Source organism: Bufo gargarizans, chromosome 7, assembly GCF_014858855.1.
Source record: "Bufo gargarizans isolate SCDJY-AF-19 chromosome 7, ASM1485885v1, whole genome shotgun sequence".
Classification (NCBI taxonomy): Eukaryota; Metazoa; Chordata; class Amphibia; order Anura; family Bufonidae; genus Bufo; species Bufo gargarizans.
Genome location: NC_058086.1, coordinates 28,243,330 through 28,269,653, shown reverse-complemented (window position 1 = coordinate 28,269,653; position 26,324 = coordinate 28,243,330). Strand labels below are relative to the sequence as shown.

General features: G+C 46.3%; 1 protein-coding gene across 3 annotated transcripts in view; it reads right to left on the bottom strand.

Moving 5' to 3' along the window:
- FAF1 (Fas associated factor 1) overlaps positions 1-26,324 on the bottom strand; it is a 265,559-nt gene that overhangs the window by 118,614 nt on the left and 120,621 nt on the right. For all 3 annotated transcript variants that reach the window (XM_044300816.1, XM_044300817.1, XM_044300818.1), the window contains one exon: positions 17,759-17,845. In XM_044300816.1, the coding sequence (XP_044156751.1) occupies positions 17,759-17,845 (87 nt within the window). The remainder of the gene's footprint in view (positions 1-17,758; positions 17,846-26,324) is intronic.

Genomic DNA, 26,324 nt, shown 5'->3' with positions numbered 1-26,324 from the left:
CGACGTAGACCACGTTTCATAAGTGTAGTGAATAGAGGACAGCTGTGCATCACTGCTTCATTCACACATGGACCCTCTGGATTGCTGTGGGGTCCCATGCAGTCGGACCCCCAATATTTACCACTTTAATTCCATAATCTTATGAGAGGAGTGTGAAGTGGACAACAAACTAAGCATCTACAGCAACTGTAGCAGAGAATAGCAGCAATGTCCGGCCTTTACGGTAGTTTAAGAGGTATTCCAGGATTTTAATACTGATGGCCTAATCTCAGTATAGGCCATAAATATTAAAGTAAAAATGGAAGTTTAGAAATTTTTGCTAAAATGTTTCACGCATGGACAAGGGTATTCAGACCCTTTGATATGACATTCAAAAACTACAATCAAACATCTCTGGAGAGACCTGAAAATGGCTGTCCAACAATGGTCTCCATATAACCTGAGAGGATCTACAGAGAAGAATGGCATAAAATCCCCAAATCCAGATGTGCAAACCTTGTGGCATCATCCCCAGGAAGACTGGAGGCTGGAATCGCTGCCAAAGGTTCTTCAACTAAGTCCCGAGTAAAGTGTCTGAATACTTATGTCAATGCAAGATTTTAGCTTTTCCTTTTTAATAAATTAGCAAATATTCCTGAAGATTTCTGTTTTCATTCTCTCATTATGGGGTACTGAGTACGGTTGCACCAGGTATCAATTTATCAATACCCAATCGATACTTTTCAACTGGTATCGATTCAATACCGGAATTCGCCTTTTACCGATACTATCGCAGTCTAGTATAACAGAACAAGGCATGCACTGCTCTCAGCGCGCGCCATGTTCCCTCAGCAGCACAAGGGAGAAGGAAGCAGTCCCTCCATCCCCACTGTGCCGCTGCCACCAATGAGAGGAAAGAGGGGTGGAGGGATTAACTGCGGCTCCCTGTCATAGAGGTCGGGTGCTGGCCATGCGACTCTGCCGCCGATACCCGCCTCCTGTATCTGTATTAAACGTTAATAATCTTAATCAGTGGAGCAGTGCGCTCTTCCAGTATTAAAAAAAATTTGGTGGCACAGTGCTAACCCCCCCCCCCCCCCCCACAGCCCCCACAGTATTAAATCATTGGAGGCAGTGACCACAGTATTAAATCATTGGAGTTGGGCAGTGGCAGTTCCGATCGGAGCCCCAACAGTGTAATCCTGGGGCTTTGATCGGTTACCATGGCAGCCAGGACGCTACTGAAGCCCTGACTGCCATAGATAGCTCCCTGCTGCTGTGTGTACTATGCACAGGGCAGCAGGGAGAGTGTGAAGTCCTATTTACCCTGATAGAGATCCATCAGGGTGAATAGGACAAGGGATTAAAAGATCCCAGGTTATGGCCCCTAAGGGGGGAAATAGTTATTAAATAAAAAGTAAAAAAAACAAACAAAAAAAACATCAAAATATAAAGTATAAATCACCCCCTTTCCCAATTTTACATATAAAATATATAAACAATAAATAAATAAACATATAACATATCGCCAGGTGTGAAAAGTTAAAAAGTCCAAACTATTAAAACATAAAAAAAAATTCCTATGCGGTGAGTGTCGTAACTGAAAAAATAAAAACTGAGCGATTCGCCATTTTTTTTTTTTTGTCACCTTGTCCCCCCAAAAATAGGATAGGACTGTTCTATTATGGGCCGGACGTTCCATAAAATGCGAAATGCACACGGCTTTTTTGGCGTTTTATTTTAGCGTGGTATTGAATGGAGTCTCAAGTATTGCAATACTTTTTTTTATGGTATCGAAATCAAATCAAAATTTTGGTATCGTGACAACCCTAATACTGAGTACGGAATGATGGAGGAATATTTGAAATTTATTTTAGCACTAGCAGCAACATAAAATGTGAAAAAAGTGATAGGGTCTGAAGCCTTCCCGAATGCACTGTAGATACATTTGGAGAGCTGCGGCTGTGCTCCTCCACTGGATGCTATCAGGATTCAGGAAGCACTGACAGAAACAATTAAAAAGAGAAAGCAGCAGCTTAGCGCAGATACCAAGCACCTGCCGGCACTTAAGAGGAACAATTCAGGGAAATCCTATCTACTGAATATGTAAGTAATTGTATTTCAATCCAAACAGGGGTTGTAGGGTAAAACCATATGGTATGGCTTCCAGAGGGTTTTCCAAAGAAAGGAGGGTTTTGCACCCTTGAAACGCGTTGCCAAATAAAGAAGAGTCTTCTGGGGAGAGCGCAGTGGATTTGGTTCCATTTCATCTGCTTCTTCCACGCTCAACCAACATATCCCACAGCATTGTACAGAGATTGTCCTGACTCACATTGGTCCCTGCACCCTTTGGGGTTCATAAGCTAAACTCCAACTTAGCCTATCTGTATGTTTTTGGAGTGAGGGAGGAAACTGGAGCGCACTGAGAAAACCCAGGAGAACATACAAACCCCATGCAGATGTTGTCCTTGGTTAAAATTTGAATCCAGGTCCCCAATGCTGCAAAGCACCAGTGCTAACCACTGAGCCAACGTGCTGTGCACTCACTGTGCATGGTATGGCAATATCTGTCAGTATGTGGGCACAGTAGAACAGCATGTGTGCAAAATGTGGAACTCATTGAGCATTGCATAACACTCTCTGTACCAAATGTGTCGCATTGTATGAAACTTTCTAGGCAATGCATGGCAATAGAGTGGTCAATAGAGTGGGCAATGCATATCTAGGAAATGCTTTACCTAATGCAGCAGGGTAGCATAATCCAGATGAACTGATTAGTATATACATTATAAGACTAAGACTATGGGGCGGCCATGTTCACCCAGAAAAATCCAACATGCGTTTGCGTCAGAAAATCAAGGATAACCCTTTGGGTTTCTGCCATGGATTTCTAGTTCATGGTGTCACGGATCCAGGAGCGGAAAAAAAAAAAAAAAAAAACAGCAGCCCCATGAACAGCAGAGTGGATCTCCATTTGTAACCATGGAACAGTTTTGGTACAGGACACGCGCCGAAGTCTTCGTGAAATTGTATCTACGCACTGACTGCTTCACGTTGATAGACAATATTATAATGTTACTTCTGAGACGCGGTTTTCTCCATGTAAAAGCAGCCAAAAAGTTGCCTCACAGTTAGGTGATCTCCGGTAAATTTTAAGAGGTGCAACTTTTTGGTCGCTGATGCATTCCCCACACACTGAGCGGTACTCATGGAGGGACACAATGGAGCACAGCAGTCACACGGGACAAACTGCTGTCTAGCTCTACCCTTAGGGCTCCGTGTCCGTTCCAGTTTTTTTTGTGACCGGTATGCTGAACCATTCACTTTAATGAGTCGGCAAAAAAAAAAAAAAAAAAAAGGACTCCACGTGCATTCTGTTCCCGTAAAAGAAGATTAAACGTTTCCTATTCTTGTCCGTTTTGCGGACAAGGGTAGGCATTGTTACAATGGATCCACAGAAAAACGGATACAATACAGATGTCACACGTACGTCATCTGTATTTTTTTGCTGATCCTTTTTTTGCAGACTGCAAAATACATACGGTGATGTGCATGAGCCCTTAGACATCAGTCCCAATGTGCGATAAGAAGATACTGCTGTAAGTGTCTCAGTGACGAACATTCGGCATAATCCGTTCATGCTCATTACGTTCTGTCATCGGAAGTTTGCTTTGGGAACACCGAGTGAGATATCAAACGCTCTTCCTCGCGGTTACACCTGTGTGAAAAACTTGGGAGCTAATCTTTTGGCGTGCTTCCAGTTTTTCCTGTTCCATTTCATTTAAAACCTCAAAACCAAATTGTGCAATGCTGAGCCCCTTCCGAAATTGTCTTTCTAACTCTATGGCTGCCATGTTAGAGCTTTCTATGAGTAGGTAGAGGGCCACACTATGTGCCAGTGTATGACCTCTGCGTCACATACAGACGTGGACAAAATTGTTGGTACCCTTTGGTCAATGAAAGAAAAAGTCACAATGGTCACAGAAATAACTTTAATCTGACAAAAGTAATAATAAATTAAAATTCTATAAATGTTAACCAATGAAAGTCAGACATTGTTTTTCAACCATGCTTCAACAGAATTATGTAAAAAAATAAACTCATGAAACAGGCATGGACAAAAATGATGGTACCCCTAACTTAATATTTTGTTGCGCAACCTTTTGAGGCAATCACTGCAATCAAACGCTTCCTGTAACTGTCAATGAGACATCTGCACCTCTCAGCAGGTATTTTGGCCCACTCCTCATGAGCAAACTGCTCCAGTTGTGTCCGGTTTGAAGGGTGCCTTTTCCAGACTGCATGTTTCAGCTCCTTCCAAAGATGCTCAATAGGATTGAGGTCAGGGCTCATAGAAGGCCACTTTAGAATAGTCCAATTTTTTCCTCTTAGCCATTCTTGGGTGTTTTTAGCGGTGTGTTTTGGGTCATTGTCCTGTTGCAAGACCCATGACCTGCGACTGAGACCAAGCTTTCTGACACTGGCTAGTACATTTCTCTCTAGAATTCCTTGATAGTCTTGAGATTTCATTGTACCCTGCACAGATTCAAGACACCCTGTGCCAGACGCAGCAAAGCAGCCCCAGAACATAACAGAGCCTCCTCCATGTTTCACAGTAGGGACAGTGTTCTTTTCTTGATATGCTTCATTTTTTCGTCTGTGAACATACAGCTGATGTGCCTTGGCAAAAACTTCGATTTTTGTCTCATCTGTCCACAGGACATTCTCCCAGAAGCTTTGTGGCTTGTCAACATGTAGTTTGGCATATTCCAGTCTTGCTTTTTTATGATTCGTTTTCAACAATGGTGTCCTCCTTGGTCGTCTCCCATGTAGTCCACTTTGGCTCAAACAACGACGGATGGTGCGATCTGACACTGATGTTCCTTGAGCATGAAGTTCACCTTGAATCTCTTTAGAAGTCTTTCTAGGCTCTTTTGTTACCATTCGGATTATCCGTCTCTTAGATTTGTCATCAATTTTCCTCCTGCGGCCACGTCCAGGGAGGTTGGCTACAGTCCCATGGATCTTAAACTTATGAATAATATGTGCAACTGTACTCACAGGAACATCTAGTTGCTTGGAGATGGTCTTATAGCCTTTACCTTTAACATGCTTGTCTATAATTTTCTTTCTGATCTCTTGAGACAGCTCTTTCCTTTGCTTCCTCTGGTCCATGTCGAGTGTGGTACACACCATATCACCAAACAACACAGTGATTACCTGGAGCCATATATATAGGCCCAATGGCTGATTACAAGGTTGTAGACACCTGTGATGCTAATTAGTGGACACACCTTGAATTAACATGTCCCTTTGGTCACATTATGTTCTGTGTTTTCTAGGGGTACCATCATTTTTGTCCATGCCTGTTTCATGAGTTTATTTTTTTACATAATTCTGTTGAAGCATGGTTGAAAAACAATGTCTGACTTTCATTGGTTAACATTTATAGAATTTTAATTTATTATTACTTTTGTCAGATTAAAGTTATTTCTGTGACCATTGTGACTTTTTCTTTCATTGACCAAAGGGTACCAACAATTTTGTCCACGTCTGTATGTCTGGCGACCGCGCTCAGTTTGCCTCCGGCGTCGTGCAGAAAATGCCAGAGGGAAACTGAAGCTGGAGCTGATCCCATCGTTCATATTCATATGATGCATCAGTCCTGATGCCAGATGTAAAATAGCGCCAGACAGAAAACCGCTCGTCTGCTTCGTTTTTCTGTCCCGTGATATTCGTCTATGGATGCCGAACCTGCGCACTGACATGCATTACATACGGTATAAAAACAAAAAATCAGACACAACGGCTGTACGTTCAATGCAGGTTCCGGTTACACCAGGTCCCGTAAAAATACGCCAAATGTATGCGTTACCTATAATCTACTGTCCATCTGTCAAAAGAGGGGTATACATTTGTATTCCGTTTTCTGCACTGCGTTAGAAAACGTAGAAAACTACGAAATCCTGCTAAAAAAAATATAAAAAAAAAATAACGCTTAGTAGACTTTTTTATTTTTTTATGTAATGGCAGACGTATGAGACCCTGTGGCATATATCCGCTCTATACATTTGGTGTATATGTCAAGAGATCTTCCCTGCATATCTGCTAGATTCTTTTAGGACCTGAGGGGGGGGGGGGGGGGGGGGGGGTTAAAAAAAACTGAATAAAAATGCAGATCAGTTTCGGCTACGTAGCTATAACTCCCATCATCTACATTCACTTTTTTTCATGTTCAGCCACAATACAGCCTGAAGCCTGACACAATGTAACAGAATCGGTTATATCCTCCTAGATACAAAATGAGCAAAAAAAAAAAAAAAACAACATCATAAATGTCCACGAAAAGCGGACGGCCTGATCCTTTCCCACCTTGGTAACAAAAGCCTCCGCTCCGGGCAGGAAGGGGTTAAGTCCAAAGTGGTTACCATTTTCTGAATTACTGGAACTATAAAAGGACACTCTACACAAGCTGCCGCTGAATGTCACCTGAAAAGCAATCACAAAAGGGCTCTGTCTTGGCTTATCTTTGGGCTCTGTCACTACGGCAACCGGCCGACGAAACGCATCCCCGTAGCCGCGCATTGGCGGATCCCACAGAAGCCGGGGCTAAGGAGGCATGTGAAGCCTGGCAGAGATTGACTGCATTAATACATTAGCAAATACTGTGAAACACTGGATAAATGTCAGCAATTATGGCGAGAAGCGTCTAATAACGTTATCCGTTGCCTGTCAAACCCCCGCGAGGTTTGATGTACGCCTGCCACTCAAAGGCGCTCGGTAATTTTATCTCTTTTGGACGCCCTGCTTTGCAGCCTTCGGATTTCGCACTTGGAGAAGTAATAAAGTCGGAGGCTGCTCAATCGAGGCTGATCACAATGGTCAACAAAGGCGGCGGTGAGAGGAGAGGTCGCCACTTCCCACGCTTGTGTCAACAGCCAGGACTGGACTACTGACTGACAAGTGGCCATCAGCGGCCAACAATGACTCTGTAAACCGCTTACCGCACCCAAAAACGGCCCCCCACATTGCCTGCATCCCCTGTGCCTTCTATGACAACCTAAACTATTAAGAGGAATGTGTCACCAGAAAACGACCTAGTGTTTAAATGTAACATATTATTGATTATGTTGTGCAATATCTATAGCTGAACAAAACCCATAACATCCCCTGCAATTTTCGCACTGGCCACGAAGCTTTATATTAGATGCACGTTACTGCAGTTATCTGCTTATCTGTCATTCTAATCCTGCCTGTAATGATATCACCTCTGTGTATAGATAAGGCAGGATCCTCAATTCACAATAGGCAATTGGCAGAGCTTCTCTATTCTTTCCTTGTACAGTGACCTCTGCACAGGTCACAGAGCCTAGAGAACTCTACCACAGAAGTCAACAAGGTCCCCTCCTGACCATTGTGTCTATGGCCCATGGGGCTGCCGTAAAGCAATTTTCTTAATGCTTTTAAAATTCTGTTAAGAACAGCGCAGGCAAGATGGCCGCCCCTGTAATCAGGTTCAGGAAAGAGAATTTTAAAAAATCTGTAATCAGAAAATAGGTCATCAATATCTGATCGGTGGGGGTCCATCTCCCAGTACTCCCACTGTATGTGTGAGGAGGAAGCCACTACCGGACTTCTGTAGTGGCGGCCTATCTCCAAGGAGAACAAAGGATTGGGCAATGAAATTCAACACGACCGATCCTTTCTTCTGCCACCTCATCTGCAGGGGAGTTTCGGGACCTCCCCGTATACATTTGATTGGTGGCTTCTAGGGCTGAAACAATTACTCGATTAAATTGAGTAATTTAACACAAAAGGATTTGTTTGTGTCAGGTGACCACAGAGTGGGAGTGAAGCGCTTGCTATTACTTACCGCTCCGTGGTCACCCGCCAGCCCGTACCGCGCTGCAATTTCAGCCCTAACACATCGTCGGGACATAGTGCACGTATGCGCCAGGACAGCAGTGCAGCGCACGGAGAAGAAGAAAGAGGAGCTGTGGGGCGGAGCCCCTCCAGGAAAGGTAAGTACTGGCACTTGGGGGGGCAAGCTGATGGCACTTCTAGAATGGGTGCCACAAAATGTCTGAATTCTACTGACACCTGAAGGAATACAGTGCCATCCTGCTCAATGATTTAAGTTTGTCCACAAATCCTAACTATAAAGCTGGCCAGATATAGGAGATAACTTCCGGGCAACCACCCTCCCGATCCCCACATAGATACTCAGCCATGCATGTGAATGGGAGAAGGGAATAATCTGGTACCAGACCCCTCTGGCAGGCGGCTGATCTCCAAGAATAAAAGGATTGTACAAGTGAAATCCAACACGCCGACCCTTCTCTCCCTGATATCTGATGTCACGGACATGCATGTAATGTCATGGCCAGCTTTAGAAATATGAAGGGTTAAAATCAGCGGTACATAACTGCAAGACATCAGTCTAGACTAAAGCGGAGGAGATACGTCCATGGAAATCTTACAGGACAAATGTATAGAAAAAGCTGGAGATCAGAGATGAGCCGCTGGCCAAGGATACAAAAACATAAGCTGATGGCACTTGGGGAAGGGGGGGGGGGGGGGGTGGCAGCTCATGGCACTTAGGAGGGGGTGGAGCTCATGACACTTAGGAGGCGGTGGAGATCATGGCACTTAGGAGGGGGTGGAGCTCGGGGGGAAGGGGGTGGAGCTCGGGGGGAAGGGGTGCCATAAGCTGAGACCCCCCCCCCCCCCCAAAGTGCCATGAGCTGTCGCCCCCAACCCAAGTGCCATGAGCTGCCGAACGCCACGAACGCCCCCCCCCCCCCCCAGTGATATGAGCTGCCGAACGCCCCCCCCCCCCCCCCCAGTGATATGAGCTGCCGAACGCTTTATAGTTAGCATTTGTGGACAAACTTGAATCATTGAGCGGGATGGCACTGTATTCCTTCAGGTGCTGCATGCCAGTAGAATTGAGACATTTTGTGGCACCCATTCTATAGGTGCCATCAGCTTGCCCCCCTAAGTGCCAGTACTTACCTTTCCTGGAGGGGTGCCGCTCCACAGCTCCTCATGGCACTTAGGGGTGGGGGGGTGAAGCTGAAGGCACTTGGGGGGGGGGGTGAAGCTGAAGGCACTTGGGGGGGGGGGCGAGAGCTGAAGGCACTTGGGGGGGGGGGGGCGAGAGCTGAAGGCACTTGGGGGGGGGCGAGAGCTGAAGGCACTTGGGGGGGGGGGCGAGAGCTGAAGGCACTTGGGGGGGGGCGAGAGCTGAAGGCACTTGGGGGGGGGGCGAGAGCTGAAGGCACTTGGGGGGGGGGCGAGAGCTGAAGGCACTTGGGGGGGGGGGCGAGAGCTGAAGGCACTTGGGGGGGGGGCGAGAGCTGAAGGCACTTGGGGGGGGGGCGAGAGCTGAAGGCACTTGGGGGGGGGGCGAGAGCTGAAGGCACTTGGGGGGGGGGGCGAGAGCTGAAGGCACTTGGGGGGGGGGGCGAGAGCTGAAGGCACTTGGGGGGGGGGCGAGAGCTGAAGGCACTTGGGGGGGGGGGCGAGAGCTGAAGGCACTTGGGGGGGGGGCGAGAGCTGAAGGCACTTGGGGGGGGGGGCGAGAGCTGAAGGCACTTGGGGGGGGGGGCGAGAGCTGAAGGCACTTGGGGGGGGGAGAGCTGAAGGCACTTGGGGGGGGGCGAGAGCTGAAGGCACTTGGGGGGGGGCGAGAGCTGAAGGCACTTGGGGGGGGGCGAGAGCTGAAGGCACTTGGGGGGGGGGGGCGAGAGCTGAAGGCACTTGGGGGGGGGGCGAGAGCTGAAGGCACTTGGGGGGGGCGAGAGCTGAAGGCACTTGGGGGGCGAGAGCTGAAGGCACTTGGGGGGCGAGAGCTGAAGGCACTTGGGGGGGGCGAGAGCTGAAGGCACTTGGGGGGGGGCGAGAGCTGAAGGCACTTGGGGGGGCGAGAGCTGAAGGCACTTGGGGGGGCGAGAGCTGAAGGCACTTGGGGGGGGGGCGAGAGCTGAAGGCACTTGGGGAGACTTGGGGGAGAGCTGAAGGCACTTGGGGGGGGCGAGAGCTGAAGGCACTTGGGGGGGCGAGAGCTGAAGGCACTTGGGGGGGCGAGAGCTGAAGGCACTTGGGGGGGCGAGAGCTGAAGGCACTTGGGGGGGGCGAGAGCTGAAGGCACTTGGGGGGGGGCGAGAGCTGAAGGCACTTGGGGGGGGCGAGAGCTGAAGGCACTTGGGGGGGGCGAGAGCTGAAGGCACTTGGGGGGGTGGGGGCGAGAGCTGAAGGCACTTGGGGGGGGCGAGAGCTGAAGGCACTTGGGGGGGGCGAGAGCTGAAGGCACTTGGGGGGGGCGAGAGCTGAAGGCACTTGGGGGGGCGAGAGCTGAAGGCACTTGGGGGGGGCGAGAGCTGAAGGCACTTGGGGGGGCGAGAGCTGAAGGCACTTGGGGGGGGCGAGAGCTGAAGGCACTTGGGGGGGGCGAGAGCTGAAGGCACTTGGGGGGGGCGAGAGCTGAAGGCACTTGGGGGGGCGAGAGCTGAAGGCACTTGGGGGGGGGCGAGAGCTGAAGGCACTTGGGGGGGGCGAGAGCTGAAGGCACTTGGGGGGGGGCGAGAGCTGAAGGCACTTGGGGGGGGCGAGAGCTGAAGGCACATTGGGGGGGGGCGAGAGCTGAAGGCACTTGGGGGGGGCGAGAGCTGAAGGCACTTGGGGGGGGGCGAGAGCTGAAGGCACTTGGGGGGGGGAGCTGAAGGCACTGGGGGGGGGGGGGAGAGCTGAAGGCACTTGGGGGGGGGGGGAGCTGAAGGCACTGGGGAAAGCTGATGGCACGGGGGAGCGAAGGGTGTTGGGGACTGATGGCCGGGGGTCTGATGAGTTTTTATAAAGGAAAACAGTCTATTAATTCATTTTTTCTTATTAGAGTACTCGATTAATCGTAAAAATCTAATCAGTAGAATACTCGATTTCTAAAATAATCGTTTTACTGCAGCCCTAGTGGTTTCCCTCATTGAAAACAGCAGGTTTGGCCAACAATGTACGTGTGTGGCGGACTTTAGTAATGTGTTGCTCACACTGAATGTATAATGCTACTTACAAGATAATAAATAGATTGATACTATGGGTTGTTGGGGTCCTAACATTGCGTTAGTCTAAGGCCTCATTCACACGACCGTAAGCCATCCTGTGTCCATATAGCGGACCGCAAACGGCGGTTCCACAATATACTGTCACTGGCCGTGTAAATTCCATATTAAGGTGGCGGACGTATTGACTTAATATGGAGCAGAGGCACGGATCTAAAGCCCACAGAAGCACCCAGAAGAGCTTCCATGGGCATGGGTCCGCACCGAAATATGGGATGCACATGGCCGGTGTTTTTGCACTGCAGACCACAATGGCGCTAGCGCAGGCGGCTTACGTTTGCATGGATGAAGCCAAATGCTGCACACCGTATCCAAGTAAAATCCCTTTAAACAGTCCCTGTACTTTCACACAATTATTTATGTAATTTAATAGAGAATTGTGCAATTAGTACATTTCGAAATCACTACATTTAAAGGGGATCTCCGGGCTGGGCCCCCTGAGGTTGGCTAAATGCTGGCATGGCACATCAGTACCCTGTACCAATGTGCTATGCCAGGAATAGCGGAGAGGGTTCCTGTCTGTGCCCGCCTCGCTAAGCCAAACATGCCGGAGTTTTAGCTCAGCGGATGTGTGCTCCTGTCCGTACACTGAGCCCGTACTCCGCTGATTAGTCGTCGATGTGCGAATATAGTGAATTTAAAAGCGTGGTTGACATCAGGGCATTAGGAGCAAATTTCTTTAGCAAAAAGGCAAAAAATAAATTAATAAAGTATATTAGAAACATTATTTTTGGGGCATTTGGGACATTTATTAGAAAAAAAAAAAAGTTGAATAAAAGTTTATTTACTCTTTAAAAATAAATTGGAATATTTCAAAGTCTACAACTACAATCCCCCAATTCAACCTGAGGCTTAGATACTAATATAGTAGTATTAGTGGTAAGACCCAAATCTTCTGATTTCTCATGAAATAAAGGATCCTATCAGATAACGTAATGCCTTGTTTTGAGCGAGGTTGGGATCCGCACATTAACAGGTAACGGGTTAAATAAAAATACATTTAGAAAGTCCTGAAAACAATTTACCCAACCCCCCGATAATTAGGACACCTGCAACAATAACGTTGGCGGCCAGATTTTGGAGAATAAATTGGAATACCGCCTTACGGGGAGGCTATACGCTTTGCCGAGACGTCGCTGGTGATAAATCTGCGATAAATCTGCGGGGATTTAAATAAACATCTTCTTTAATTAGACCCGGCAGATTAATTCACAGTGTTAAAATTATTCCTTCACTAAAGAAACCAAAAAGTGCCCCTGTTAATGTGCAAAATGAGATTTCTGGGGGTTTGTCCTCTGTGTGAATCTCAGCTTCGCTGTCGCAGCTTGAATGTCTTCTTCAGACGTGGCCCCCCTCCTCCTTCCTGGTGGAGACGTGCTATCGACAAGTGTTGCAGAGCTCCAGATTTCACTGTGGAGGGGAAGGTAGGTTGTCGTGTCCGTGGGGAAATGCAGTCACAGTTATTTTTTAAATGATTCATAACAATATATGAATTATTTATCGAGAAGTTTATTACATACCGTCAGACCTAAGGACCTGCACATAACGTGCGGCAGAAGAGGACATAGCGCCGTGAACCATGATAAGCAATATGACAACTCAGGAAAAACAAATGGCATACACTGGTCAGCCATAACATTAAAGCCACCCACTTAAAGGGGTATTCTGGTTACAGAAAGTTACCCCCTAGCCACAGGATAGGGAATAACTAATGCCGTTGGGACCCCCAACGATCACAAGAACTGGTTTCAGTACCCTGCGGAACCCCTCTGAAATGGACGGAGCAGCGGGTTGGACATGCGCACTGACGCACCATTTATTTCTATGGGAGTGCTGGAGATAGCCGAGTTACCATAGGGCTGAAACGATTACTCAATTGAATTTGAATCGAGTGATCAGATAGGACCCCCACTGATCTAACAGTTATCCCCTATCGTGTGGATAAGGGATAACCTTCTGCTGGATAATGTGATGAAAAAATGAATCCAGCCAGCAAAGGAGGCAATATGGACAATCACAATACATTAGTAAGTGCCTTGTATTAACTGAATCTACATGATAAATAATGCCATTTGCTGAAGTGAGACAACCCCTTTAAATGATTTTGGGATGCCCATGACCCGGTTGAAGGGTTTACTGGTTGCCCTTCCTTGGACCACTTTTGGAAGGTATTAACCACTGAATACCTGGAAAATCCTAGAAGACCTGCTGTATTAGAAATTCTCTGACCAAGTCATCTCGCCATCACCATTAGCCCCTTGCCACAGTCACTCAGACCCTTTCACTTGCCCATTTTTCCAGCTGTTAACACAACAACTTTAGGGCTTGTTCGTATGAACGTGTGAAGCCCATGCTGTGGACCGCAAATCGCAGTCCGCAATGCACAGGCACTGTCCGTGGGGCAGGCGCATGGGGATCGCAGACTCATTCACTTGAATGGGTCTGTGATCCTTCCATTGCGCAAAAAGAAACAACTTGCTCTAACTTTTAGCGGTGCGGAAGCATGGAACGGAACCCCAGAAAGAACTCCGCAGTGCTTCATTCCATTCTTCCATTCTGCATCTCCGGATTTGCGGACGCATTGAAATGAATGGGTCCGGCCACGGAATGGTGCCCGTACAAAACCTTTTGAGTAAACTGTGAGTACATAGCTGGAAGAACTGCTCCAGATTACCAGCATGCGTTACCCTCCAGAGCTGCAATCTAAATTCTGCTGGTTGTTCTTGCCAACCATGCCCCTAACAGCTCAGCTGAGCTCATGGGCTGCAGGGGGTCAAACTGATTTTTCCAACATCAGATTTCTAGAGAAGGGATGTTGATCTGGGGATCAATTCTGATTCCATAGTTTGAGTCGGGAAGGAATTTTTTCCCCCAATTTGGAGGAGGAGGAGGGGGTAACTGATGACGACCTCAAAGGGGTTCTTGCCTTGTTCTGTATCAACACAGGTTGGACTTTACGGACCTGTGTCTTTTTACCAAACAGTACATGCAAATAAGGCTACTTAAACATTAGCGTTTTTTGCAGATCCCTCATGGATATGCAAAAACGCTTCCGTTACTATAATACAGCCGCACGCATTGTATTATGTCTTCTATAGCCAAGACGGATCAGTCATGAACACCATTGAAAATCAATGGGGGACGGATCCGTTTTCTATTGTGTCAGAGAAAACGGATCCGTCCCCATTGACTTACATTGTATGTCAGGACAGATCCGTCTTGCTCCGTACCACGCCGCGGACAGAAAAATGCATCTTGACGCTTTATTCTGTCCACGATGGGAGCGCAACCAAATGGAACGGAATGCATTTTGGAGCACTCCATTTCGTTCAGTTCCGTTTTGTCCCCATTGACAATGTCAGAGAAAAGAGATCCGTCCCCATTGATTTGCGGTCATGCCGGATCCGTCTTGCTCCGCATCCCAGGACGGAAAGCAAACTACAACATGCTGCGGTTTGCTCTCCGGTATGAGAACGGAAAAGAATTCATTTTGGTGCATTCCGTTCTGTTCAGTTCATTGACAATGAATGGGGACAAAACGGAAGCGTTTTGTTCCGGCATTGAGACCCTTTGACGGATATCAATAACGGAAAATATTAACGCTAGTGTGAAAGTACAGAAAAGCTTGCAAATTTTCCCGAATATATGCGTTTCCTGCTCTACTGCGCTCTGTCACCACATCACAGCCAGGGCCATGTCATCACCATTGTCATCTGCAGGTCACAGTCACCAAGCAGGGTGCCAGGAACTGCTCTCAACTGGATATATTAAGAGCTATTATTTCCACAGCGCATTTGATATCAGTAATTTTAGTACTTTGCACAGTAACAATGTCCCCCGGGGCGAGCTACATCTTACGTCTATATACACGGCTGCCGAGGCTTTAGAGAAGCTCTCGTGCGGAACCGATGGCGCACCATAAAATGCTCTTCTATGTGTGTCCGCCATAGAATGTGGTCATGAAAACATGGCCGGGGTCTAATAAACTAAATCTGCCGAGTATGTGGTGATGGATGCAAGCATGCAGAAGACCCCGGGAAGCAGCTGAGCCAGGACTGCTGACCGGAGAGGGCAGGGTCCACAACTTTTATGTATTCTCCATCTTAATACTTAAAAAAAAAATATAAAAAAAAAAAAAATTTAAGGTGTTGTCTCACTTTAGGAAATAGCATTTATCATATAGAGAAAGGCACTTTATGCAAGGCACTTACTAATGTATTGTGATTCTTCATATTGCCTCCTTTATTCATTTTTCCATCACATTATACACTGCTTGTTTACATGGTTACGACCGCCCTGCAATCCAGCTGCGGTGGTCGTGCCTGCACACTACAGGAAAAAGCGCCAGCCTTTCTGGCGGCCGGGACCATGGGAGTGCACATAGGCCTATAGTGTGCAAGCACGGCCACCACTGCTGGATTGCAGGGTGGTTGTAACTCCTGGATACAAGCAATGTATAATGTGATGGAAAAATGAATCCAGCCAGCAAAGGAAGCAATATGGACAATCACAATACATTAGTAAGTGCCTTGTATTAACTTTCTCTACATGATAAATGCCATTTACTCAATTGAGGCAACCTTTCTGGAAGTAAGATACTGATAACCCATCTTCAGGATAAGTCATAGATATCTCATCGGCAGAAGTCTGATTTCCAGCACCCCCAACGATCAGCTTTTTGAAGACATTGTGTCGCTCCGGTGAGCGTGCTGGGGCCTTTTCCCAGGCCACTGACATCACGTCCATGGTTCACATGGGCGCAATACAAAGTACAGCCACTATATGGCACTGTGCTTGGAGGTCACAATACTCACTGGAGTGCCTCAGCCTCTTCAAATAGCTGATTGGCGGGGTGCCAGGTCCCCATCGATCAGATGCAGATGGTCTATGCTGAGGATATTCTACTCCCAGAAAACCCCTTTAAATGGGTGCTCTAGCCAGGGGCGTTGCTAGGGTCTGAAAACATCCGGGGCACAAGCCCACTGTGTTGAAATTGCACATTAAAAGGCATGCTTAAAGGGGTGTTCTGGTTTACGCAAATGAAGTGCAGACTGCAGTCATTATATAATACAACATTCAGTAACTTTCCAATATCTGTTATGTTTCATTTCCTCACCACTGCAGGAATCTTTGTTTAGGCCCTTTAAAGGGAACCTGTCACCGGGATTTTGTGTATAGAGCTGAGGACATGGGTTGCTAGATGGCCGCTAGCACATCCGCAATACCCAGTCCCCATAGCTCTGTGTGCTTTTATTGTGTAAAAAAAAAAACAACGATTTGATACATATGCAAATTAACCTGAGAGGAGTCCTGTCCCTGAGATGAGTCCAGCGTGAAGGAGCCCAGCACCGCCCCGCATCCTCAGAATCTCCTCCTTGCTCCCTGAAGTCAGAAAGCTAGAGCGCCGTAATCTCGCGATGCGCGAGCTAGTGCATGCGCAGTTCCTTCTCTGAGGCTGATGCCAGCACAGGGAAGGAACACTATGTGGACACTGCGCATCGCAAGATTACGGCGCTCTAGCTTTCTGATGTCGGGGAGCAAGGAGGAGATTCTGAGGATGCGGGGCGGTGCTGGGCTCCTTCAAGCTGGACTCATCTCAGGGACAGGACTCCTCTCAGGTTAATTTGCATATGTATCAAATCGCGGGCATGAGTTCAGTCACTTCGGTGCACAATCCCGTCCTGCGGCGCGTAATCCCGTGACCTCCCACTGAGGGTCATGCGGGATCACGCACCGCAGGATGGGATTGCGCACAGAAGTGACTGAACTCATGCCCACGCAGCCCGCAAGTTGCTGGAACAGCAGAACAAGTACAAGGCGGGTGAAGGGATGATCTGTGGTGGGTTGCCCTTGTCCAATCAATATTAAGGAGCCCTGGAACAGCCCAAATTTTTTTTTAAAATTCTACCAGGCCAGCATAACATTCGGAGCACTGGACAAAACATCCGGGGCTCAAGCCCCGAATGTTTTGTCCTAACGACGCCCCTGGCTCTAGCTAATCAAAAATAGTTAACAGTGCAGTCAAAAGTGCTTAAAAACATACAAGAAGAAATCCTAATCTCCACCAATCCCTCATCCAATGAAGCTTGGTCCCCACTGCTCTTTACATCCGGCTCCCATCTTGTCAAGCATGGAAATGCTTCGTAATGTCTTCTCGGCCAATCCCCAGGTGAGGTGGGTCACCTCTCGGGCCAGTAATGCCCTGCAGATCTTGCAACAAGCCCCACATCTGTGAGATTATGGCATGACCATAAGCCCCTCAACCCCTTGGAAGTCAGTTCCAAAGTTTGACATACTGTGGAGCTAATCTTCAACACCAGATGCTGCCCAAGGACAAGAGTGGCGCTGTTTCAGGGAAAAAAAATATATATTTTTTTCCTAATCTCTTCCAAGCGCTTTTTCTTCTGACACATACCAGTTCACCAGATATTGGCACTGCTGGCGGTGTGCGCAGGATACACTTTACATTTATATAGCGAGGGATGCAAGCAAGCAGCAACCAGATATTAACACTTACATTCTCTCTGAAGGTTAAAAACAACCTGCTGTCATCACAAGTTCCCCCCAAAACTGCTGCTCACGCTCGCACGTCATCTGAAGGGCTGTGTTCTGGGAATCACAGCGGAGAGCAGAACCTACGGTACATTCACCAGGCAACTTACGCTGTCGCTTTGAGCAGAAGGCGGCCATCCTTCCCACACCTGATGGCGAACGGGGATGCTGGTGAGATCGTAGACATTTCTTTTAACCTAAGGAAAAAAACAAGAATAGTGAAATGACACAATAGCCAAACAACTAAATAAGACGACTGTGGGGGGAGGGGATTATACCGTTATCACAATGTCTCCTACGAATTACACAGCTAAACTTCCCGGATATCAAAACTGGCACCAATACGCTGTTTATACTAGCTTTCTCTATCTATATGGTCCTACGTAACTGACGGAATTACACAGCAGTAACATTTGAACCAAATAGAGGAGATTTTGTAGAGAGATTGTCGTGAAAATGTTGCCGATTTGCTGCAGGGCATTCCATTTCGTTCCGTTTTTTCCCCATTGAAAAATGAATGGGGACAAAACGGAAGCGGAAGGGAAAGCGCGAGAGTAAAAGTAGCCTAATAACCCTCATCTCTAAATTACTGAAAGGTCATAAACACTTATTTAAGCCACATTCTTACCAGTAAGATAAGAACTGAGCGATAATGAGTGTTTAATGTCAGAGATCAGGAGCAGTCAGCTGAACAGAACAGTGAAAATTCTGATCCTGCTACTAGAGCATCTCAGCCCTGTACAGAGAAAAGGGCTCCAAATGTTTAATAAAGACCAATTAGCTAAAAATTGCTAATATGCAATAAAATAAAATAAATGCCCCCTATAAAATGTAATCTACTTTGCAGCTACAGTAAACACTGCAGATTTTCCATGAGCAATTATGGCCTTATGCACATGGTCTGTGTATACGCATTTTTTTTTTCCAGACCTGTTGACTTTAATGGGTCTGTGGTCCTAATTTTACAGATATATTCTATATTTTCGTGGAATGGACATACGGATGCGGAAAGCACATGGATGATCCATGTGCTGTTCGCATCTATCTGTCCGTTCTGCAAAATGATAGAACATGTCCTACATGGGTACCACCGACCCACTGAAGTGAATGGTTCCACAAAAAATGCAGATGCAACACTGGACTGCATCCGTATTTTGCAGATCCACAATCTGCCGATCCTGTGTCCAATCCCTTTGATTGACAGGGTTAGGTGTGATCACGTTTACACTGCCTGGTCCTGTCAATCAAAGTCCAGAAGGCGCAGCAATTAGAGAAAGCAGAGTCTCTAGGTGTAATGGCAACGCCCCCGTTGCTCTTAAAGGCTCATTTGCATATATTAAAACCAAATTTTTCTCAGCAATGAGGCTACATATGAACATGAGACCAACACAGACGCCTTCAGCTGCCGAGCGCACATGTAACAGGTCAGCCAGTGTCAGATGCCCTTTAATCACAGTACAGATATCAGTGCTCTATTGAAGGCTTCCATTCAATGATTACAAGCAGAGATCTTGAAAATCATGGCAAATTTTAAAAAGTATATTTAAAAAAATGCAGCAAATTTTTTTGATTACAGTAAATACCAAACAGGTTACATATACTTTACGCTTTCCCTAAAGCAGATTTTTGACATTCTTTATAGTAAGGTTATAAGGGAATACGGAATACAGTAGATATACACAGAATTTGTATAGAAGTTATCAGATACACTGAAATTTTGTAAAAATCACCTCCCAAAAGAAATTGGAAGCTTTACACTATACTTTGGTAGACAACCCCATTCCTGGCAAGCTGGCGTGCCTATGTGGACATGTGTTAATTGCCCTTTGCTGCGGAGAGACCTTCATGACCAGAGTATTTACAGAGGCACGTTCAATGAAGTCGACGTATATAGAGAGAGGTCAAGCAATATGGTCCTGCTTGACCCCAGCAGAATAAAGAAAAGCCAGGGGACGTTCAGCACGGAGATGATATGACCAAGTCATTGAGCGAGAACATCCCAGGCGCAGACACACAACGCTACAGGACTTACCTCCTCAGATCAATAAGGAATATTAAAAGTGCTCCTTACTGAAAGCGTAGGATTACTAATGAGCGGCATCAGACCGGACAGGGGTACCCTGAGGGTGGAATATTACATCTTCTGCAGGTTACAAAAAGAAAAATATCTGGTTTTCCCTGACAGAGACACCATGCCAAAGCTCTTCACCTAGGCACTACCTGCACATGCCTCCAAACCAGGGCAGTATTACAGAAAATGGAGAACTATAAGTACAGAAGGTCGCCCGCTTACCAGCCTATATAATACCTAATAATATGCCCACTAACATGCAGTATCTAAATATTATTCTACTAAAGAGCCTATGTAATACTGCCATATCATTTTCAAATAATATACAGTATCCAAATAATACTCTAGTATACAGCCTATAGAACACTGCCATATAATTTCCATAGAACGTGCAGTATTCAAATATTACTCTACTTAACGGCCCATATAATACTGCCGTATAGTGCCCAATAATATGCAGCATCCAAATAAAACTCTAGTAAGGGTACTTTCACACTAGCGGTTTTCTTTTCCGGCACTGAGTTCCGTCCTAGGGACTGAATACCGGAAAGGAACTGATCAGGCATATCCCCATGCATTCTGAATGGAGAGTAATCCGTTCAGGATGCAACCGGATGTCTTCAGTTCAGTCATTTTGACCTGAGGCAAAAGATAAAACCGCAGCATGCTACGGTTTTATCTCCGGCGGAAAAAACTGAAGATTTGCCTGAATGCCATTGTTTTCCATAGGAATGTATCTGTGCCGGATCCAGCATTCAAAATACCGGAATGCCGGATCTGTCCTTCCAGTCTGCGCATGCGCAGACCAAAAAAAGGTGGAAAAAAATTGATGCCGGATCCGTTTTGCCGGATGACACAGGAAAGACGGATCCGGCATTTCAATGCATTTTTCTGACTGATCAGTCTTACTAATGCCATCAGTTGGCATACATTTTGCCGGATCCGGCAGGCAGTTCCGGCGACGGAACTGCTTGCCGGATCACTCTGCCGCAAGTGTGAAAGTAGCCTAAAGAGCCCATGTAATACTGCCATAACATTTTCATATAATATACAGTATCCAAATATTATTCTACTTAACTACCCATATAATGCTCAATAATATGCAGCATCCAAGTAATACTCTATTAAAGAGCCCATTTAATACTACCATAAAGTGCCCAATAATTTGCAGTGTCCAAATAATACTCTACTAAAGAGCCCAGATAATACTGCCATATGTTGTCCTTACAAAATACTGCAATTCAATTCCTAAATAATACCACCATATACCATTAAGTATTACTAGTTTTGGTGCAATCCTTGGGTTCTCATCCATGGGGCACCTAAAGGATGAGGGTGCTAGAATTTGCAGTTTTTGCCCCCCATGAAACAAGCCCCGCTTCCCCAGCACTCATCCGAAAAATTACAATAACTTATTTTTTAACAAAAAGATATTTTATCCTATGAGCAGCTACCATGCGGAACTATAGAACGCATCCCCATCTGCCCTGTCTATGGCGGCTCACACAGGAGAGCAATAAGGAAGATATCGCAAGGACGTCTCTCTAAAGTGACATCCCCCCTGAGGACACCACAAGACGATGTCAATGTTTCTGTCCAATGTGTGGTCCGTCTTGGGAGGTTGCTCTACAGCTCTTCGTATGCTGGGGAGCAACGTTCATACAGTATCCACAGAAATAGGGGAGGTGGAAATAGCAGCAAGGCAATATGTCTGCGGCCCCTGCAAACACCTGTGAGCTCCCTCCTGGGTCATCTGTGATTATTCCATTAGTTTCGGGCAATCAGGGCTAGATGAGGGGATTAACGCCAATCCCTACTTCATTGCATGCAGCAGCAGAACTCGCTTAATGAAGCTTCAAAAAAGACGACTCTGGTTACCGCACATCAATCTTGTGCATTCAGACCATGTTACAGAAAATGAAGGGGAGGGGGATAGACTTCACTCAGAGGTGGTAAGACGCTGGATTACGGTCAATTTTATTTGACATCTAAGTAAGGCTACATTCACACGGCCGTATCCGTTTTTCAGTCTGCAAAATGCAAATACTGGTAATGTGTATCCCGCATTTTTCGCGGGCCCTTGTCAAAATGCCTATTTTTTTCCCCTGTAAAACAGACAAGATAAGGACATTTTCTATAATTTGGTGCACAGATTCGCACAGCACACGGATGACATGAAGGTCCTGAACTATTAAGTTCGAAACGCGTAGACCGATCCTGCGGTACTGTACCCACGGTATGTGATATATATATATATATATATATATATTTTTTTTTTTTTCCAGACTTTATTAAATGATGAGGTTTTAACACAGACACCGTGTGCTGGGCTTCACCTTTTTACATTCGTGTGCTATCCGCATTCTTCTGTGAAACCATAGAAATGAATGAGTCCACGTGCAATCCCTAAAAAATGTGGATCGGATGCAGAGAAAGAATACAGTTGTGTAAATGAGGGCTAAACAGCAGAATTTTACTATTTCTGGGTTCGGGGACTTAGGGCTGATTCACACAACCGTGTTCGGCCTGGGAAATCCTGTCCCTGTGTCGGCCATATCTCCCGAACCGACCGGAGCTGACTACATCGTAATAATGTACAGTCAGTTCCTATCCGATTGCGGCTCCAATGTGTTGAGCTCACATTACAGTACAATAGATTAGGGATTTACCGATGTTAACGGCCGATATTCATGATTTTCTAAGTTATCGGCATCTAACCTTGCTGATAATGCGTCCAGCGCGCGCGCGCCCCCCAATCTGTCTCGAAGTCTCGCGGCTCCGCACGCTGTCTGCCGTGTGCCGTCCAAGTCTGCTCTGCCGCTTGTGTGCCAGCCCAGTAGGACCGCTTGGTTTGCCAAATTGCCATCTTTTCTTCGGGTCTACTAAAAAGGGAATTTTCTTTTATTTCCTCTAATACTACGTTGTTTAGTGAAGTAGTCACTGAGGTGGGGGAGGGGTGGTGGTTGGTGGAAATTGGCATTTGGCATTAGTATATTCTAAATGTAAATTATACATTAATAAAGCATCTATACTAAATGATAATAAGCAAGCAGACCATGGTAGTCAGTGAGGGGGGGAGGGGTGGTGCTGCTGGATATGGTACTATATATTATAATAAAGCTCTGGGCGTAATTGTTTGCAATTGGATTTATATTATAAAACATGTTCATTTAACAGCAGATTTGTGCAGGAATAAAAAATTAATTAAAATGCACAGAATATCGGTATAAATTACCGGCTATCGGCCGGAAAGTTCACAGGTTATTGGCTCTAAAAAAAAAAATCTATATTGTTCGATCCCTACAATAGAGCCGCAATCAGATAGGAACTGACCATCATAAATCACTGTGATGCAGTCAGAGTCCGGGGAGATGCGGCCAACGAAGGGATAGTGTTTCCCAGGCCAAGCTCGGGCGTGTCAATCCGCACTTAGGACTCATGCACACGGCGTTGACGTTTTTGCGTTCGGCAAATCGCGTATCCGCAAAACACAGTTACCAGCCGAAAGCCTGCCGCCTTCCTTTTTTCTTCTCCTTTAGAAATGTCCTCTCCTTGTCCGCAAAACGGACAAGAATAGGACATGTTCTATATTTTTGGCAGAAAAGACATATGGCTGCGTACAGCATAGGGTGTGCTGTCCACATATTTTGCAGTCCCATTGAAGTTGATGGGTCTGCATCCGATCTGCAAAAAATGTGGATTAGATGCGGGCCAAAACCCCGATCATGTGCTTGGACCCTTAAGGCTGTGAATATAGAGGCATGACGAAGATGGTGAAACGTGCATCGAGGGGTTGCGCCCTGGCAGTTTAGCACCACACCATGTCTAGGGGTGTGCTACTGTTTAGCTTGCATAGGTCTCTGTTATTCTAACATGAGACCAATGTCTGCACCCCTCAGGGGTAGTGCCATGCCTTTACTGTAACATGTATTGCAGATAGATACAAAGACTCCAGCCAAGTCATATTTGATGCAACTTGTTTTATTTGCATACAAAAGATGGTTGCTGTGGCGGAGCAACGTTTCGGCACCTCTGTGCCTTCATCAGACTAGTGCCGCTGGTGGAGGAGGAAGTCACATAGGTGTGGACGCAGTTAGGAGTCAACATGCGGTAATACCGCTAAGAGGTATAGGTGCCATACTCCAGCATAAACATCCACTGAGTACTACAAGGGCTCTGCTTGTATATGTATTGCAGATAGTTATTATTACGATATCATATTAGTTTAACGCTACCTCTGTGATTGAGGTTATCGCCAATATGCTTGTGTATGACGCATCTATAGGTATGCTATAAGTGTTACTATTTATGATTCTTTTCTGTATAGTAAATGTCGATATGTTAGAACTGCCATTATCTTGTCAACCGTGTTATTTTTCACATGTTGTTATCATGCATGGCCGGGTGTGTTTCTGTACACGTGCGGCTTAATGACTTGGCGCTGCTCTTTTTGTGTTTTTCAGAATTTTTCTTAAGTCTGTTTAATAAAGTGGAGATTCTGTTTGTACTCTGGACCAGATTTGCTTTTAAATATTTGGATATCACATCATAATGTCATTGTGCTTGTGTTGTGACACACGACATTAGGCATTTACGATGTGAGAGTTGCAAAAAAAAAAAATACAAACCTGCTGAATTTTCAGTTGCAAGTCTATGCCAGTATAGACCAATGCAAGTCATGTGCAAGTGCAACCGATTTACAGCCAAATCACACCGTGAAAATAGTCGCCCAGCAAGTGGCAGAGAGATCGCCCACAAGTCAAAACTCCACTGCAGAAAAATCGGCTCCATGTGGCTGTAGTCTAATACTTTGAAAGGTTACATATTCAACAGATGGCGTTTCCCTTGGGATCTTTGGAATCCAGTTATGGGCTCCCCAAAGACCCCAACGTTCACGGCCATGTTCATGTCAAAGATCTGATGAGGATTTAAGTACTGATTTCGCACCTAAGGCTGGACTTACACGGTGACATCCACTGAACGACCACAACCTGTGTAGCAGTGGAGCCAATAAACTGAATGGGGTCACAGGATGGCTCACAAGGTGCCGAGACATCGATCCCAGAATTGCATATAAAAAAATTAAATTCTTGCAATGTTGGATTGTTTTGCGATTCTGGGGCTCACAACCCCTGAAACCTGCGGGCTGTGCTACGACCCCATTCAGTGCCATCTCTGGTCAGCCAAGATCGCCATGTAGTCCCCCAGCCTACATCCTGATGAAATCAGTGCATCCAACGCATGTGAATAGGGTTCGATTGTTATCCATTTCACACACAAAATGTAACGAATCTTCCTTTGGATCCACAACACAGCCAACACCTCTATATATTCTAAGGTACAAATCTGTGTGTTCGCCTCAGATTTCTGCCACGGATCCTCCAAACCATACACGTGGAATCTGTGGTAGCCTTACAGCAAGGATGGCGTGCTTGCCATAGGAGCAGGCAAAAGCTGGCAGAGGAGTCTCTTCTCTGCCCATTAGACATGCAGGGTACAGCCTTATGTTTTCAAGTGAATGGTGAGAGGGTTTCTCCTACTCCTCAGCTGGCTCTCCTCTCGCTCTCAGGTTCGATTTTTTTCGATTAGAAAAGGGATTTTTTGACATTTTATTATCAGCTGCTCACACTGTCCTTCCTAAAAACTGGAGATCTTATTCTCCTCCATTAATTCAGGAGTGGGTCGCTGAGAAGGATCTGCTGGAGCGATTGGAGATTCTGGTAGCGGAGGGCAAGGACACCTCAGAATTGGTGCTTAGGACTTGGGCTCCTTGGGACAATTTGAAAGCAGGCCATGGATGATTGGACGGCAACCATCTTGTTTAATCAGCCTCCCCTCCTTTTTTTTATTTCTGCGCTTTTCTTTTCATCTTCTTATTCTTCTTTTCTACTCGCTCTGCATTTCTGTACTTTCTCTTAATACTAAGCGTTTTGAAGATGTGAACTGGGGCCCAAGAAGATCAAAAAAGGTTTCCTGAAACTTTAATACTGATGACCTTTCCTCTGGATAGTGATCGGTGGGGATCCAACACCCGGGAAGCTGTCTGACAAGGCACTGGCGCACCTGGTGCGCGCTGCTGCCTTCTCTCAGCTCCCCAACCACAGCGTCATACATTGTATAGCGGCTTTGCTCGGCATTGCAGCCCAACTCCAATCACTTCTATGGGGCTACGTGACTGATGAACATGACATCACATGGCCTAGGCAAAGCTGAGAGAAGGCCACGGCGCAACTGCGAGTTACCCTGCCTTCTCGAACAACTTATCAGCGGGGGTCCCACCGATCAGATACTGATGACTTATCTAGAGGATAGGTCACCAGTTATAAAGTCTCGGAAAACTCCTTTAAGCTACCGCTCAATATTCAATCCAGCCATGGAAGAGTTAAAATAACATCACCCAGATGCACGGATTCCCCACATTCCTTTCAGCTGGGAATCACCACTGGCTGCATTATGAAATGAACAGTGTTTGCCTCTTCTATTAACTTATCGGCAACCGCACCGATTTCAATAACATTCCAGCGCTATCGAGAGCTTGAAAGGCCTCATCTTGTTATAGTGTTGTGTTGGTATAAAGCACAATGCCAGACTGATGTGCCGCACAA